The sequence below is a fragment of the Ochotona princeps genome, chromosome 20 (assembly GCF_030435755.1).
Source record: "Ochotona princeps isolate mOchPri1 chromosome 20, mOchPri1.hap1, whole genome shotgun sequence".
Lineage (NCBI taxonomy): Eukaryota > Metazoa > Chordata > Mammalia > Lagomorpha > Ochotonidae > Ochotona > Ochotona princeps.
The window spans coordinates 21,092,165-21,110,845 of record NC_080851.1 but is presented as its reverse complement, the minus strand read 5'-3'; the positions used below and the strand labels follow the sequence as shown (position 1 = coordinate 21,110,845).

The 18,681-nt window shown below is 49.9% G+C and overlaps 1 protein-coding gene across 3 annotated transcripts in view; it reads left to right on the top strand.

The window, feature by feature from the left end:
• Positions 1–18,681, top strand: part of EEPD1 (endonuclease/exonuclease/phosphatase family domain containing 1) — a 165,608-nt gene that overhangs the window by 137,645 nt on the left and 9,282 nt on the right. For all 3 annotated transcript variants that reach the window (XM_058678272.1, XM_058678273.1, XM_058678271.1), the window contains one exon: positions 16,460–16,570. In XM_058678272.1, the coding sequence (XP_058534255.1) occupies positions 16,460–16,570 (111 nt within the window). The remainder of the gene's footprint in view (positions 1–16,459; positions 16,571–18,681) is intronic.

Genomic DNA, 18,681 nt, shown 5'->3' with positions numbered 1-18,681 from the left:
GCCTGTTTTGCTGCAGGTGGAATGGGTGATCTCTCAGGTCTCTCAGTGCCTTCTGTGTAGCAGCAAGCTGGACCAGAACAGCTGAGCCTGATGCGCTAGTCAGGGGTTCTCCCAGCCAAGTGCTGCTGATGAGCAACCTGGGAATTAGAAGCTGCTGTTTTGATTCAGCATGTCAGGCTGCCACTGTGATGCTGGCATCTCATATCGGAACACCAGTTCAAGTTCCAGCTGCTCCACTTCCATTCCAGCTCCCTGTTGATGGCCTGTGAAAAGCAGTGGAGAATGGCCCAAGTGCTTTATTCCCTGCCACTATCCCCCTGGGAGACTGAGATGAAGTTTCTGGCTGCTGGCTTCCGGCTAACCCAGCCCTGCCTCCTAAGGTCGCTTGGGCAGTTAACCAGCAGATGGAATATCTCTGTCTCTTTCTGTGTCATTCTTTCTTTCAAATAAATATATACATGCTTGGGAAGATATCGAAACATAAAAATTGACTTTAAAATAATTTTTTTTAATCTAGTGTGTTATTTTAAGGATGTCAGAGTGAGACTCTTCCAGTCCCCTAGCATATTTCTTCCCCTGCCCTCGGTCCAGCCTGCAGCGGGAGCATAACCTCAAGGTTCTCTCAAATGACCGGTCTTCCCATGCCTGTGATTGTTTTGTTTTTGTTATCAGTGGCTTGAGCCAGATCTGTGTCTCTTGGTGATGAAAAGCTTTATGATCACCTTTCTGGTAAACACCACGGGCAGGCTGCTGGCTGCTTTTCCTTGAAAGGACCCACCACAGGGTGCAGATTCCGTAGGCTACACATGCGCTGTGTGCCCGGCCACCTTGCTGCCTACAAGTGGAACATCCTGGTGCATTATGGACCAGGATCGTTCACAACAAGAGATGCATTGTCTTACGATTCTCTGAAAAGCATCACAAAGTGCCAGGCACCTGTCATGGTTCCCACCATGTTTCTGATTCTGTGAAAAATCTTGTATTTGGAGTAAGCAAGATATAGTGCCCAAATAGGACTTTTAATGCCTCTTAGCTTTATCACCTGTCAGAGATAAGCACATTAAACAGTGAGGGGTGTTTTGAATTTATGGCATGAACAAAGTTTGAAAAACACTTTGTAAGAGGTTGCTGTTGTGCCAAAGCCAGTGTCCCCTTCACTGCTATGGAAGGGAGGTGATGTGCTTTGGTACTTTCGTAAGCTGAGCAGTGAGTATATTTCATTTGTCTTTGTGTTGCCTTTGCTATTTGACCAGTGATTCAGTAACTAGGAATGCATGTTAAGGAAATTATTCATAAAAAATGGGGAAGATGAGCGTATTATATAGCATGATTTATGCTTATAAGCCATTGGGAGGCAGTTCAGTGCTTTGTAGGAAGGGAGTGGTAGCAAGCCACCCCAGGGACTGATATGAAGTCATTAAGAAGATAGATATTTTAGCCTCCTAGAAATGTGATCTGATATTTACCAAAGAGAAGCATGAACATTTGTACCTGCTGTGGTTTCGGCTATGTAAAACATCCACTTCTTTTCTGAACCAGGATTTGTAGAGCTCTGCCTGTTGTCACGGTGGGGTAGGATAGTGTGAGATAACCACAGCTGGAAGGGAGTCGTTAGCTTTCTTACCCTCACACAGTTCACATTATAACCAGCAAGAGAAAAACATTAATGAGCACAAAAAATGTGTGGTTAAATGCAGTGATGGTACATGCTATTAAAAAAAAAAACAACAACAGGTTGTCAGGAGTGGGCCCAAATTCGATTCTCATTATACCCAGGTAATACAAAACCAAAAAGTATATGTAATTCAGTGGCCTTTATGGCCATTTTCAGTTTCCTTTCTCATTGATCTCATATCTCTGGGTTGAAACCCCTTGGCAGCTGTGACCAGAGAAGCCCAGGGAAAGGAGAGGGTGGAGGTGCCCAGGGTCTGAAGGGTGGGGTGGAGCACAGAGACAGCTGGCCCTGAGTGTGACCCTGAATTCCAGCCTGGGGCATTCCTCAGAATCAGAGCCACCCCGAGTGGGTCTATTGGTCGCTTCCGGCCTGTAGCTGGTTTCTATGAACCCCTTGTTACTGGAATGTAGATGTACTCATTGCTTTAACTGACTGTGGCCACTTTCACACACAGCAGGTGAGGGGGCTGTGACAGAGAGGAGGTATCCCTGAAAACCCAGAGTTCGTATATTGGTCCATTTCAGAAAGAGTTGGCCGACTTCTGTTCTGTTGCTCGGCATGGACACCTCATGTGAGGCGCATGCTCTCCGCTCCCATCCTGGAAGTACACCTGTGTGCTGCCGGTACGAAGTTACATGTCTGTGTTTCCAGCTTCCAAAGCTCTGCAGCATTGTCTCTGCAACCCTCAGTGCAGTGCCCAGGTCAGCAGAGGGACTGTTTACGTAGTCAGCGTCCAAGAGAGGTCAGAGAGCTCTGGTTCCCATTGTTACAGAACAACAGCCCTTCCATTTCCCTTCCTTGGCTTGTGCAACAGCCCCACATTGGTTCTTCTCGGGGAACTCTGCCTCGTAGAGCATTCACACTCCCTTAGAGCATTCTTACCCTCTGCTTCCTGGGAATATTCCCTCCACTGCTAATGTCAAATGTATCCTTGTCTCCCTAGACCTGAGATGTGCCAGGATTTGTCCTGCTTTCCTCCTTCTGCTGTCCTGTTTCTCTTCCTCCCTCTCCTGCTCGTTTTCTTGCACGTGAATTCCCGCCCTGCCCAGCCTCCTTCATTCCTTCTCACCCTTCCTTGGCCTTTAGGAGCATGATCCGCAACCCAGTTAGTCCAAGGAATCGTGGCTTACCTTGGCTAACTTGCAGCCTAACCCAAAGCATTGTACTTGAAAAAGTGTTTTCTGTTCTCTACCATTAAAAACTATTATGGAATATTTTCAGATAGAACAAAAACTGTATATGCAGGCCACTCGGGCTTTGCTGTCTTCCTTACATGTATTTTTTTTATAGTGAAAACACATTGCTATGCCTCATGGTCAGAAGTGTTTGAAAACTGCTCTCCTGGTTCATTTGTTGGCTTGGCTGGGGGCCTGCCCTGGGATTCTTCAGGCACTGGAAGGACCTCTGGGAGCCCTTGGGTGTACTCTGAGCACCATTTCCTCTTCCTGTCTTACTTTTCAGCAGAAATAAATGGTGCCCAGCTTAATCCCTCCAGAATTGCTGCACTCAGCCCTCAGCCATCCCAGCGTTCACATAGCACAGTGATGGGAGTTAGATGTGATTTCCCGGGTCTGAAGGGCCACCCTGAAATGCCTTTCATCAGGAAATGCTAACAATGTGCTGGTACTGGGAGAATTTTCACTTCACTTTTCTAGAAACTCCTGAGGCTTTTCATGAATGATTCATTCATTTCTGGAGAGCATGCCCTTGAGTTCAGCAAAGCTCCGGCTGGTCGGGGATTTTAAAGGAAAGGAAGGGCAGCCAGGTGAAACTTTTTGCTGAGTTGCTGAACACATGTATGCTGAATGTTCTCGGCAGGTGAAACTATCCTGAATGAGCTGGTCATTAAAGCTCACTTTACCGGAAATAATTCACTAGGGAGAATTCTGTTAAATTGTTAGCTATGCATTTATAATGAGTAACTCCTACAGCTGATAAAACATTTTTTTTGATCTTCAAAAGGCTTTGAAATGATGAATTCAGAACTTAACAGGATTCCAAACTGGGAAAGCATCCAACTTGGTTTCAGAGATCTTGACATATTTTTGTAGAAATTCAGAAAAGTGTACTGAAGAGCATGATCTCAGTCCCTGCCCCACCCCGTCCACACTCAACTTGTATAAATCCCCACTTCTTCCTCCACCTTAAGCGTGTGCCACTAGCTCTAGTCCAGAAAAAGCAGCCTCATTTTAATTTGCGGAAGGAATTGAGTTAGAAGAAGGCAGCCAAATAATGCAACATAGCACCTCATGCAAGTATGAGCATTTTCAGAAACGTCCTGTCCTCTTGGTTAGGGTCTCAGTCATGTCCTGCCTGAGTGGCCTGTTGAGCCATGTCTTCATGCGGTTTTGTAGGAGGAACATGGTAAGTCACAGGGCATCTTCCCCATGTGCCTGACTCTGCGTTTCTTCTGAAGTCAGAAGTGCACTAGACTGGGTAAAGCAAGCTCTCCAACACCCCGGATCTAAAGGGGGTGAAGTGCACCTGCAGAGGAAGGGACAAGTTTTGGGGGGTTGCAGCAGCCCTGAAGGAGTCTTGCTGGCTTCTTCGCTTGGTGAGAGCTCATGAGACTAGCTGGCTGTCCTGGCCTTCCCTTCCCCTCTTCACTTGCTGAAACCCTGGGTAGGGGAACAAACCCCTATGACCCAGAGATTGTTTTGTTTCTCTTGAGCCAGGCATCTTCGTGTTTGTAAGAGGGGAGAAGCACCCAGAGTTAGTAGGAGTGGCAGGATGTTTTAGATGTCTTTGGTGCTTTTTTAGTAATAGTACCTAATCTGCTTTGTTTTTGAATATGCATACACCCATATTTCTGAATGAGAGAGAGCAAGCATTCCACATGGATAAAATTCCCACCAGTTAATTGGTATTTTTACTATGGCTTGGAAAAGTGAAGTGTCTAGAAAAATCAAAACATTAGAAAATTGCAGTTTGGTCTCTAAAGTAATTTTGTTTTATTGTATATTGTGACCAGAGTGACCCTTCTAGAACACAGGTTGACGCTGTCCTCCCTCCTAGTGCTGCTTCAGAGAGAAGTGGGGATTCATAATGGTGTCAGAGAGACATGGATTTGGGGCACGCTTCAGCCCTTACCCTCTGGGTGACCTTGAACATGTGGCTTGACCTCCAAAGCTGAATGTTAGCTCAGTGGATCACATCACAGCATGGATACAAAGAGAGGGTGTTGGGAAGGGAAGTGTGGCTGGAGTTCGGGGGAACCAGAGCTGCCATGGCTGAGACCCCTACCCAGGATCCACTCAGGGTCTGTACCTTCTCTGCTCTCTGTTAGACCCCCACGCCCAGTGTGTTGGAAGGAGCCAGAAAAGCTCACAAAGCCAGCATCAGGCAGTTTGGTTGTTTTTAACTGCCTGTGGTCAAATATGCACAAAGATACGAGCTTGACAGAAAGATAGTTTGGGGCTTTGGCCTTCCATCTCTGTGTTAAACACGGAAAATTTAGAAACCTTCAGCCTTGGGACATTCTCTAACCTAGACCGGCCACCTGGAGTTCCAAATGCTGTCACATGTCTGGGAGTAGAGAATCTGTGTACCCTTGCTCACACACACACACACACACACACAAAAGAACAATCTGATTTAAAGCCTTGACCTTGGGCTGGACTAGGAAACATGCAGGCATTGAAGACCAGCAATTGGTGGGATGCAAATCAAAGAGGTGCCATGAATTCAGGATACTGCGGCCCACAGCCTCTTGGTCTCCCTGCATTTGCGTGACTGCTGCTGGAAACAGCAGACTGCGCGTGCCTCATTGCGTGCAGCTAGAGGCTGGCGTCCTGTGAGGAAAGTGACCACAGGGTGATCCCCTTGAGGGTCTCTGTTCATTCTGCTTCCTGTGGCGGCTCCCACAGCATTCTGGGTTCTGCACGGAAGCACAGGGGGGAAATTCTGGGAGCCTGGCAGTCTAACATGGACCGGAGCAGGAACTTGTCTTCAGTTACTGACTGAGAAACGTGGCCCTGTGGGGTAAAGCACATGTGGGCATTCACGTGGGAGGCAAGGGCCGGGGAACTTACATAAGCCGCCAGCTGTGTTCTGTGCCGGTGTTATTTTCCTGAGATCTCGGTACCTTCAGTACTGAAGTCATCTCTGTTGTGTCAGCTTTCACTCTCTACCCACCTGCCTTTCCCCTGTTCCTGCCCTCTCTGTTGTTCTTCTAAATCAGGCAGATGCACAAATCTCATGTTTGCATCCACAGAAACCTACCTTTTCAAACATTTGTGAAATCTTGTTTCCATTGTATCGGGAAAGGCAGAGACAGATCTTCCATCTGTTACTGCATTTCCTGTTTTCCCACAGCAACGTGGCTGGGCCAGGCAAAAGCCAGCATCCCAGAACTCAGTCTGGCTTCTCCCAAGTGGGTGGTGGGGACTCCGGTACGTGAGCCATGACCCGCTGCTTCCCAGGGTGCACACTGACTGGCAGCTGAGATTAGAAACAGCTGGGAACCAAGCCCAGGTACTCCAACATGGGATGTTCATGTCCCCAGGGAGCATCCTAGTGCTTGTCTCCAATTTATCTTTTAGTTCAGTTTTTCTGTGAACATCTCAAAGTCCTCCCACATTGTGGGCTGGTTGTTTTGGGTTAGAGACTGTCTCTCCTCTCTATCTGTGTTACTCATTCTTTGAGCCTGTTCACTTAGAAGCATCGAAGAGGAAGGCAAATCCTAGGAAGGAAAGACCTGTGCTTGGCTACACCACCATGGTCTGTCTTGGGCAGTAAGTTATCATCATCTTGCAAGCTGGAGGCAGGTGCCTTTTTGCTTCCTAGTTAGATATTGTAATGGATGTGGTTGGTTGACATTTCCTAATGAATTTTGGGTTCAGCAATTCATTCAAGAAGAACCCAGATAAAGCTCTGTGCTGTTTCTCGGGCCATGCACAAACCCTAGAATCTGTGGGGTGGCATGCTCAAGGCCGGCTGTAGCAGGCCCGGCCCAGCCAGGGTTGCAGCTCTGCTTTGGGGTGGTCCGTGGGCAGCCTGCAACATTCCTGCACTCCTCTGAAATAGCCACAACAGCCTCCAGAATGCATTGCTATTTTCAGAGCTGCTTTCACTTAGACTAATTAGTTTCCATCATTACTCACAAGTTGGGTGCCTAATTTGGAAAGAAGTACTTGTTTGATTTGCCCTAAAAGTGTCCTGGCAGCATCAGACAGCTGCTGGGTTGTGTGCTCCCCACCCAGGTGTATGGCGAGAAGATTGGGGCGTGTCTGGGGGTGACCTCCCTGACCAAGGGCCCCACAAAGGATGACCTTCCCAAAGCCTTGAGGGGCACCTGGTGTCCCCATCTCCTTGGTGCTTGTTGAGTGAAAGAGTGATTCGGTTGCCTTGCCTTCAATATCTAACCTATCAACCATGTAATATTTTTAAATTGATCAGTCATTTTACAGCCAGTGATTTGGTGGCATTTCATCACAGTGGTGTGTAATCATCTTTGAGTCTATTCCCATGTCCTTTTCAGCATCCCAAAGGGAGACCCACAGCCCCGCTCCTCACCCTGCTCCTCCTGATCCCTGGCAACGGTAGTCTGGATTCTGCTCCTGGGAGCTTGCTGATTCTGGGTGTTTTGTACAAATGCCATCCTACAACAAGGAGTCTGGCATGCCCGATTCATCCATGTAGCCTGCAGGAGCGCTGCTTGTCTTCGATATAGTGAATAATATGTCCAGCACGTTTATGTGTCCATTTGTCCATTGGTGGACACTGGAGCTGTTTCCATTTTTCGCTGTTGCGAACAGTGCTGCCTCAAACGTTTAAGAGTAAACATGTGCTTGCATACCTCTGAGCCAAGTTACATTGATCTACTGACTTTCACTTGTGCGTGCTCACCCTTCTCTGTCTTGTCTGTGACCATACACCCAGCTGGTGTGTTTGTGACACTCTGGCCCTTCCCTAGCCTCTATGTCACAGGCTTTCAAAGCATAGACCCTGCTGTCCATCCTCTTCAGTGATTCTAGGTTGTTCTTCGGATAAGGAACAAACTCCCTTCAGAGCAAGTGGGGCCTCTTATCATCCCACCCCCTCACCATCTGCTGCAGCCACAGTGGTCTCTCTGTCCCGTGAGTGCCAAGCTGTGTCCAACCACAGGCCCTTTGTACATGTCACCCCTGCTTGCGGGAACGCTCCCTCAGCCTCCATGCCCAGTTAGCTTCTCTGATCCCTGAGTTCCACTTTCTACCAACTTTGTGAAGTCCTCTCATTTATTCAGACAATGGAGCACACATCAATAACAACAACAACAAAAAGCTCCTGAATTCCCTTGAGAAATACAGGATTTTTGAAGTGCTTAAAACATGGGAATGAAAATTATTTTAAACAGGTGAGGATGCAGTGGGTGAGGTTGTATTGCCACTTGGCTAGGTGACCGGTGGATGTGGATTGAAAGTGGAGTGAGCTTTTAAAGGGCTGAAATGGGCAATCAAGGGGCTAAAGGGCCGTGTGCACAGAGAACTTGCTGGATGCCAATGGAGTGACTGTGGAAGAGTTGGTTGCACTGTAGCACATCACAGGCTGGCAACGTGGAGCACAGAAGTGCGTGGGTGTGGATGTCTGTGTACGAACGTGTGGGTCACACAGTGACAAAATGCCCTGGAAACAGCTCTGAAGCAATTCCGCCACAAAAACATGAGCAGTAGTGATCTTTGCACAGTGCTATCATGTTGCTGTTTTTCTCTGTGTCTCTACTAATCATCCTGAACATGTGCTTGTTTAGAGCAGGACACAGGTCTCAAAAAAACAAAACAAAAATGAAAACATCGGGCCCGGCGGCGTGGCCTAGCGGCTAAAGTCCTCGCCTTGAAAGCCCCGGGATCCCATATGGGCGCCGGTTCTAATCCCGGCAGCTCCACTTCCCATCCAGCTCCCTGCTTGTGGCCTGGGAAAGCAGTTGAGGACGGCCCAATGCTTTGGGACACTGCACCCATGTGGGAGACCCGGAAGAGGTTCCTGGTTCCCGGCTTCGGATCGGCGCGCACCGGCCCGTTGCGGCTCACTTGGGGAGTGAATCATCGGACGGAAGATCTTCCTCTCTGTCTCTCCTCTGTGTATATCTGGCTGTAATAAAATGAATAAATCTTTAAAAAAAAAAAAAAAAGAAAAAAGAAAACATCCTAACTCCCACTTAGGACTTTGTATCATGTATCAACACTCAAAAAACCTTTAGGAAAGAAAAGAGCCTTCTTGATGAAATGCTCGTGCAGGACGGAAGTGAGGAGGGTGATGCTGATGACAGTGCAGAGGCATCGGGGCCCTAGTGAGTGTCCTGGGCCCCGCGCAGCCCTCCCTGCTCCTGAGCTGGCGTCAGCTTTGGCGAAGCCCCAGCTCCTCTTGCTCCTGATTTGATAGCTGTCCTTCCAAACAGGAGTTGGAACTGCCCTTGAGAGGGTCCTCCACTCCCAGGCTTGTTTGTAATGTCCTGTTCCGGAATCACACGATCAGGATACTGCAGGAACACGATGTGGCTAGCAGAGTGAGCAGCTGCCCGTGACTGCAGTGCCTGTGGGTGCCACTCCTTGGTTCTGTAGAGCAGCTGAGATTGCTGGTGGTGAAGGCTGAGGAAATAACTCCCTGTTGGCATTCTGTCTTCCTCAGCCTGGCACAGCTGTCTCAGTGAGGAGGAGTGGTCATCCACAATTCTTTTCTGCCACCCTGGAAGGTATGAGAGCCCATGCCCATCCCTTGGGGTAGGGTCCCTTACATAGCCCTGATGCTTGGCATGGGTCACACAGTGGGCATGGACTGGCAGGCCTGTGCTCCTGGGCTGGCAGAGAGCTAGGGGCATTCGGATATATGTGGGACATGTGTTGGCGATAGCAGAGCTGCCTGGAGCTGGGCCGTGGTTACACAGGGCGTAGTGCCTGAGAACCGAGAAACAGAAATTCACATGGTACAGTGCGTCATGTGGGCCAAGCGAGTCTGCTTATGTCCCCAAGAGCATCTGAACCCTTGCCTGGGCCAGCCCTGGCTTCTGGTTTGGGGGAGTGCATCTTTGGGGCATTAACCCAGCATCCTATCAATGCCAGCAGCATGGAGTTCACACAGCAACTCCAGTGACTCCCCGCCTCCTTCCACCTTTCCCCTGTGAGTTCTGCAGTCACCCAATTTCAAACTGAAAGTGCCCTGGGGTGGGGCAGGCCCCACCCATCACTTTGCAGGTAGGGGGATGGAATCCCAGAGGTGTTCTCAGTGGTGTGCCGGGGATCCCCAAGCTCCTCCCTGCTTCTCTCCTCCTGTGTAAGGTCTTTTCTTTTGAGATTGGAGAAGCAAGTTGAGAGACGCCAAGACTCCTTTTGGGGCTAAGCCTGTCCCTGCAGGCGTGCAGGCACTTGGCTTTCAGTAGAACTGAGCAAAGGAAGCTCAGACCCTTGTGTGTGATAGAGCCTTCCAAAGCTGTAGCACCTGCGGGTTTCCAGTGTCCCCAGACAGCTTTGTTAGAGGCCTGTTATGTTGAGAAGACCAGCCCTGGTCACTGCTTGCTGTACACTCAGTGATTTTTCTCATGGGGTATATTACCATGTTTAACAGTACTGTCTGTTCCTGGGTTTTTCCTTCTTGTGATTGGGCAGATGCCTGCAGGCATGTTGGTTTTGAGTTTTGGTTTTGACACTCTCCTCCTTGAAGGACGTGATGTGAATTGGTCCTTGCTGACCATTAACTGTTTCTAAAGCTGTCTGCATCATTTGCTTGCTTTCCGTGGTGATCAAGTCACACTCCAGCTGCGTGGCCTTGCATGGCCTGGAGCAGGAGACTTTACCTGTGCAAGGACTGCCCCCGCTGTGGTGTTCATCTATCTAGTAGCTTCTGTTCTCAGAAGCTGCCCTCGGGAGCTCAGAGGAAACTGGCTGTTCCCGTAATGTGGAAAACTCATTGTTGGAGGAAAGTCATGTCTTGAATCAGGAAAGCCCGGGAAGCAGCCAGTTCAGAGGTGTACTTGGTCTGGGAATTTGAGCAAAATGTACTTTTCCCTACCCATCCAGGATCAGGAGGGGCCGGCCTTCTGCCATTACTTTCAAAGGCCTGCCATGGCTTCTGAGACTTGTCCGCTGTGCCATGACCATCGGCACTCCACCATCATAGGACACTCACAGGGCCCTTGTCTTGTATCCCTGGGACGGAAAGCAGGAAGCTCCCTTGAGCTTGGTGGTAGCAAGATGGGTTTCCAAGCCAAGGGAGCACTTCGATTGTGTCTATTGCACCACCAGGAACAGACGGCACCAGAAATCTTAAAAACCATTCCCAGGATCTGCAAGCACCTTTGTCACTGTGAAGATGGAACAAATTCAGTGGGGCCTGGACAGGTGCAAGGGGTAGAGCATCCTGTGTCACAGTCAGAGGATTCTCGAGTTTCAGCACCTGGTAGTTCTAAGCGCTGGCGCCTTGGGCATCTTGTGTTCTGACCTTAGAATGTCCAGTGCAGGCCCCTGGTTGCCAAGGTCAAGGCGTAGGTGGTGAAGAGGTGTCCTGCTTCAGCTGGCTTGGTGACAGGTGCTAAAAAATATTGTTTTATACACTCTCCCTACCCAATTAGATCTGATGCTAGAAAGACAAGTTGAGCCTATACTAAATCTTGTAAATTGTTGGAGTGTGAAGCTGTGAGGTTGGATCCCCAGGAGATTCTTTTTTTTTTTTAATGTACATTTGACTTAACAGTGTAAGAGACACTTTTTTTTTTTAAGATTTATTTATTGTTATAACAAAGTCAGATATACAGAGAGGGAGAGACAGAGAGGAAGATCCTCCACCCGATGACTCACTCCCCAAGTGACCGCCACAGCCGGTACTGTGCCGATCTGAAGCCAGGAGCTAGGAACCTCTTCCAGGTCCCACGCAGGTGCAGGGTCCCAAAGCATTGGGCCATCCTCGACTGCCTTCCCAGGCCACAAGCAGGGAGCTGGATGGGAAGTGGAGCTGCCGGGATTAGAACTGGCGCCCATATGGGATCCCGGGCGCTCAAGGCGAGGACTTCAGCCACCACGCAGCGCGACCGGGCCCAGGAGATTCTTTTAATAGTCATTCATTCAGCAAGTACATGTTGGATACCTGTTGTGCACCACCTTGTCACTGGGTTCCCTTCTACTCATCGCCTCATGGGGTTATCCTCAAAGAGCCAGGCTCTTGCTTCCTAGGCGAAGGTTAAGAGAACTAAATGATATTTGTTTAGAACAATAAAAGCTGTCTTCTCAGACTGCAGATATGAGGCTAAGTACTAAAGCAACATTTCTATAGCCCTATCTGATCTTCTCCAACTTTAGCTTAGAATTTCCTGGGATGACAGTGGGGAGAGAGGCAGCGTTGTACAGGCAGGCAGAGTAAGTCTCCGCTAGTTATGCCAGCATCCCATGTGGGTACCAGTCCAAGCCCTGGCTGTTCCAGTTATGATCCAGCTCCCTGCTAAAGTGCCTGGGAAAGCAGTAGAAAATGATCCAAGTACTTAGGTTCCAGATGCATGTGGGAGACCCAGAGGAGGCTCTGGTTCCTGGCTTGACCCTGGCACAGGCCTAGCCCATATGGTCAGCCGATACAGTAGGGAACCAGTAGACAGAAGATTTGATCTCTCTCTGTTTCTCCTTCTCCTCTCTCTGTATTTCTGCCTTTCAAATAAGTATCTTTTTTAAAGAAAGAATTGCTTGGGCAACTTAAAGAAGTACAAACTTGGGTCCCGCCCTCAGAGTTCAGGGATATGGCTGGGACTCTGCTGTTTGTGATGAGGGCAGGTGAGGACCTAGAGAGGGTGGCGGATGGGGGGACGGGTGGCATTGTGGAGTAGTGGGTTATGTTGCTGCTTCTGAAGCTAGTATTCCATATGAACACTGCCTACACTCACATGGGAAACCTCACCCAGCTCCAGCCATTATTCTGGGAGGCTGTCTCTCTCTCTTTCTCTTTCTTCCTTTCAAATAAGTGGTTTTTTAAAAAGAAGAAACACAGGCTGAGGTGGGGTGTTAGGATTAAGGCTGTGATGATTGGAATTCTCCAGAAGGCATTAAAAAAAGATTGATTTATTTGAAAGGCAGAACTAGAGAGAGAGGGAGAGACAAAGATCTTGCATTTACTGGCACCCTTGCTAAAAGGTTGCAATGGACAGGGCTGGGCCAGGCTAAAAGCCCGGAGCCAGGGGCTTCTGGTTCCAGATCTCCCACATGGATGGCAGGGGCCCAGGTCCAGGGCCATCCTCTGCTCTTTTCCCAGTGCATTAGCAGAGAGCTGGATCACAGTGGAGTAGCTGGGGCTCAAACTGGCGCCCTTATGGGATGCCCTGGTCACAAGCTATGGAGTAAAACTAAAAAGAGAAATGAGAGTGCCTTTATCCAGGAAATAAAGTTTAGGTTTAGAATCATCAGGGGTGGCTATTAAAATGCAGGTTTCCAGGCCTCAGTCTGGGGAGTCTTGGGGCTGAGCTGGGGTCTGAGAGCGAAGTGCCATGGCCAAGAGAAGGAACAGGTGAGCAGAGGGGAGATCAGGGTGTGAGCCCCCTTGTCCTGGGGTTCTTAGAGTGTCCATTTTTTGCAGCTTAATCTGGTGGCACTGCTGCCAGCCACAGCATAGTGGAGGGATATTCCACTCTTCCTGTTGGCTGTTCCCTGCTTAGGGGTAAGGGATTGAGGGGGGAAGCGTGTTAGCAAATAGAGCTTCCCATCAGGCATCTGGGAGAGCAAGGAGCAGGGGGCCCCCTGTGGGTGCTGGGGAGCTGCGCCCATTTCTGATGATCCTCCACGCTAATGAACACTCAGCAAGCAGATGAGTTCCCAGCAGGAAATTGGATGCCTTGTGAAGTGCATTTCCTTACAGGGTCCCCAAAGTCGCAGTCAGTCGATTTCTCGCTGCATTTTCCAAAGTGTTTCATTTTCAGCCTCCCAACAGGAGCAGCTGGGCAACGGGCATCTTCCAGGTAATGCCCCCCTTGGGACTAACATAACTTCTTAACTATAAGCCCATAACTTCCATGCAGTGTTGGAAGTGAAACTGATGCAAGTCAACAGTAGGTGGGCATTTGGTGTAGTGGTTAAGGTGCCACCTGGCATATCCACATCTCAGGGCCAAGTGCCTGGGTGTGAGTCACAGGTCTGCTCTCAAACTCCCTGCTGATAGCTTGCTAGGAGGCAGCAGGTGGTGGCCCCAAGGCTTGGATCCCTGCCAGCCATGTAGGACACCTGGGTTGACAGCTGGGCTTCTGACTTCAGGATGGCCCAGTGCCAGCTGTTAATGGGTATTTGGGGAGTGAACAGCAAATGGGAGCTCTCTGTCTACCTGTGAAATAAATTATGTTTTTGAAAAGATGTATTTATTTGTTTTTATCTAATTATTTATTTAAAAGGCAAAGTGACAGAGAGATGGAGGAATAGTGAGAAAAAAGATCGTCCATCCATTGGTTCACTCCCCAAAAGGCCACAGTGGCCAAGACTGAGCCAGGAACTCCTTCCAAGTCTCCCACATGGGTGGCAGGGGCCCAAGTATGTGAGCTATCCTCTGCTGCTTTCCCAGGAGCATTAGCAGGAAGCTGAACTGGAAGTGGAGCAGCCCAAGCTCTCATAGACAATCCAGCGTGGGATGCCAGAGTCCTAAGGGGCAGCCTAACCACTACACTGTAATGCCCACTCATTAGTTTATTAAAGCCACTGGAGGGCCTGGTGCCATGGCCTAGCGGCTAAAGTCCTCGCCTTGAACACACCGGGATCCCATATGGTCGCCGGTTCTAATCCTGGTAGCTCCACTTCCCATCCAACTCCCTGCTTGTGGCCTGGAAAGCAGTTGAGGACGGGCCAAAGCTTTGGGACCCTGCACCCACGTGGGAGACCCAGAAGAGGTTCCAGGTTCCCGGCATTGGATCGGCGCAGTACCAGCCGTTGTGCTCACTTGGAGAGTGAAACATTGGACGGAAGATCTTCCTCTCTGTCTCTCCTTCTCTCTGTATATCTGACTTTGTAATAAAAATAAATAAATCTTAAAAAAAAAAAAGCCACTGGAGATCAGATTCCAGGGAGAACATGTAGAGGCAAAATCGAGGCAGTTACTGAGGTCATAGCCCCAAGGAGAAAGATGCCCTTTTGTCGTGATGGAAGACTGTGCTCACCCCTGGAGTTTCCTGATTCACTAGTACTCTCGGAGAGCACCCCTGGGGCACATGCTCTGTGCTGGTGGTAAGGGTGGGAGTGGGTTAACGGTGACCCAGGTGGGATCCACTAGGGTCTCAAGCTCCTTGCTGTCATAACAGCATTAACTGCTGGAGTAGCCTGTGCTGAGCGCCAACCTCCCTGGCTTGGTTTACTGCACAGCCACGTCCCTGCTCGTCCCTCACCTTCGCTCTTACTGAGAAGTGGGAGCAAAGAGCAGACCACTGGATGCTGGCCTCTCTTGGTTACCGAGTGCCACTCCACAGCTGATGGCTGCCAGCACAAAACACTACCCCCAGCACTGCCGGAATCTGGAGCCAATGCCCCAGAGGATGTGGAGAGATGTGGCATATCTCAGACCACACTTTGAGAAGCACAGGAGTGGACCATCAGCACAGCTGTGGCAGTGACCTAATGGATTGGCAAAGTCAGGTGGGGTGGCAGGGAGGTGGGGAAGCTTCTAGAAGCTGTGCCGGTCACCTCGGTGAGAGGAGAAGGGACTGAGAGCAAAGGGGGTGAGAGGAGTTGCAGGACCATGTGGCCAAGTGATGGCAGAATTGGGTAGTGTGGTGAGAGAAGGGACATAGTAAGCAGTACAAGGGGGCAAGGGGACAGGGAGCAATGAAAAGGCCAGGGATGGAAATGGGCATGAGGTTGGGGTGGGGAATATGTGTTTCCTCAGGACAAGCTGCTTTGGAATCCCAAGAGGGCCTTCAGATGGAAATGAGAACAAGTTCAGAACATGGGAGAAGTTGGAGCAGCAGCCACAGGTGGGGTCTTCTAGATGGAGGTGTAAGCTGATGCAGTGGGGACTTAAGCTTCACTAAGGGCAGCTTGTTCATGGAAGGAATCCCCATGTGCTCATAAGGAGGCCCTGGTCACGTGGAGGTGACAGGAATGCTGCCAGAGGCGTGAAGGGGCCAGAAGGTGTCATGATAGCCTAGGGGTGGGTGTGGGGGAACAGGACCAGAAATCAGAGCAACGTAAAAACTGGGTCAAGATCTGATACACCACACCCTGCCCTGGGGACCATGTTCCCAAGAGCCAGCCCCAAGAAGAGGATGGTGTTGGTGGCATGAATTAGAGGCACTGACCTGGGTCCCTTCAAGTTCATTGTTTTGCCTCTAAGATGAGATCTCTTGCCGGTTCCAATGGCACATTGGGGAATAAAGTTGAGTCACTTAGGTGTAGGCACATATGGGGGAAACTGTTTGCACCCCCGTTCCTCCAAGCTGAGCTCCAGGATTAAAAAAAAATCAAGTCATCATTGGATCAAGACTGATCCAGATGCCGCTGCAGAAGACCTTGAACCCACCAACTTTCTGGGAATACGAGTGATTTTGACAGCTCTTTCTGAACAGCTTTGGCAAGAATGCTGCAGAGGAAGCTGGTTTCTGTGAGCTGGAAGTCCCCCCAGCCGAGCATGTGGTACTTCCTAGGTGGACAGCTATGTCATGTTGCTTCCGTGGTCTGTGTCATGGCCAACCCTGGCTTACACTTGTAACTTGCCATTTCTTTATTCACTGTGATGAGGCAGTTTCTGGGTTTTGAGAGCATGGGGCTGAAGTTCAGGGTGGGGGATGCTCAGAGGCACACAGTGCCTGGCTTCTCCAGCAGGACACTCCCAGACAGTGACCGACATCCTCTGTCTTTGCAGTTCTGTGCCGAGCTAAACCAGCCCATCCTGCCCAACATCCGCAAGTGGAGGGGACCGCGGGGGTGCTGGAAGGCCGCCATCGCCGAGACACCTGCAAGCCTGCTCCACAAGGTACTCTCCTCCCCAGCAGCACCTGCCTTGTCTTGTTTCATGTCAGCACACTCCCTCTGCCCAGCCACAGCCAAGGGCATTCTGCTGTTTGCTTTGCCAACCTCTTGGATTCAGCTTTGTGTTTCGGCCAAGTTTTTTTTTTTTTTTTTTTTTTTTTTGCCTGTTCGCCATTTGTTTCTAAGTGCCCTGGTTTTTCACTTGGTGTTTGAATCCAGAAAGAAATCTTGCCCAGATAGTAATAGGGCTTTAAAGAATTGAAGGGGGACAGGAGAAATCCTGCCCAGGCCAAGATGGCCAATGGACATTTCTGTCTTTTGTCCTCAAAATCTCTTCACCGCAGTTCTGCCATGTTTCTAGAAAATTCTCATTGATGGAGAATTTCACTTCACCTTAATGTGGACATGGAAGCATATGTTTCCGGGGGTGGAAAACATTGCAGACAGAAATAGTCCATCGCAACTTTCAGCAGACTTGAAATTTGTTCCATCAGTGTGCCGTGTGTGTGCAGGCAGACCTCTGTGTACACACATTTTCACTTCTGCGTGTTCACGAGCAGATGGACTTCCTGTGGGATATTCACTATCTGTGGGGTTTTTAAGAAACCCATCGAAAGTGCACAGGAGCTGAGAAATACAGCCTTACATCAGTTTCCTAGAAATGCAGGTGTTACTGCTTCTGTCTTTAGTGTAGGAGGTGCCTCGGCAAGTCTGTGGGCAAATGGGATTAAAAGGTAAATTCACTTATGCATTCATTTAGAAATGCATGCATAGTCCTTTTATCACACACATTCTCCACCCAGCATGGTCGCAAACACACGGAAGTTGCGCTCAAGACTGATACCGGTCAGTTGGGCTCTCACATCACAGGTTAAAAGCGTCCAGTGCCTGTGGACACTGAGATCATCTCTTTGAACCGTCACTGAGTGTGTGTCTGTCACTCGGCTTCCCTCGAGTCTGTGGCCTGAAGGTAGTTACTGCAGTGGACAGAGCAGGTGCAGCACTCACAGGGACTGACAAGCCCATCTTTCTGACTGGCCTCTTCCCTTCCCTTCTCAGTGCACAAAGCAGTAGCAGTAATCCCTGCTTCCATGTTAAATAGCATGTTATGGGCACATCAGTGTCCCCAGCTGTTAAACTTTATCTTTTCATTCAACAAATCCTGAGGGGGCCCTTGCTGTGTGCCAGGCTTTGGGTTCCAGTCCCCATGGGCTTTGATAAGAGACACAGACCAGGTCCCCATCCCTGGACCTTTTTTCTCTTTGTCAGACCCTATGGGGACTCAGCCCCTCCCAAAGGGGGCTTACAGCTGGAGGGACAGCCTTGGGTCACCCTCCTCCACTGGTAAGCAACACACAGTTGTCAGGAGAACAGGGTTCCAGCTACTCAAGCTGCTCGACCTCTTTTCACCTGTGTAATGGGAGCAGTCGCCCCTCCTGAGCTCACAGACCAGCTGCCAAGTTTCAGAGGATAATGTGTGTTGGATACTTCCTGAACAATACCTCAGGGAAGTCTACAGTCCAGGAAACAGAGACTCCTGGGGTGGGTGAGTTGGTCATCTTGCAGTGTAGACAGATGTGGTGTTGCTGCCTCTCCCCTGAGTTTGGGGTTGGCAGGTGTGTGTGGTTGGGACTTGGGCAGTTGCTCAGGAAGATGCTTGTTCAGAGTCCCTCCCTCTCCTTCTGCCACCAGGAGGAGGGGTGCCATCCTCAGCCCCTTGCAAGCAGTGGACACAGAGGAAGTGTTGCTGTGGTCCGTGGCCAGAGACAAGAGTCAGCAGAAGCCAGGATGTGAAGGGGCAGTTTGTCCCAGGGCAGCAGCAAGAAGCAGGTCATGGCCCCAGGCCCCTGCCCAGGCGACCTCATGCTCTGCCTCCCCCACCCAGCAGCCCTGAGGGCCTCCGACACTGGATTCTGCCCTCTGTGCAGTCCTGTCCACCCGTGGTGACCACAGCGGGGCCCTGAGCCATTCCAAAACATTAGAGCTGTGACCTCTGGCTCCCTTTTGTCTAGCAGGTGTGGGTGGAGCATTCGCTAGGTGCTGGGCAGCCACTGAACATTTAGCAAAGACCCATCACCCTGAGCTTTGTTTCTGCCTCCTAGGGTGGGCCTTTCC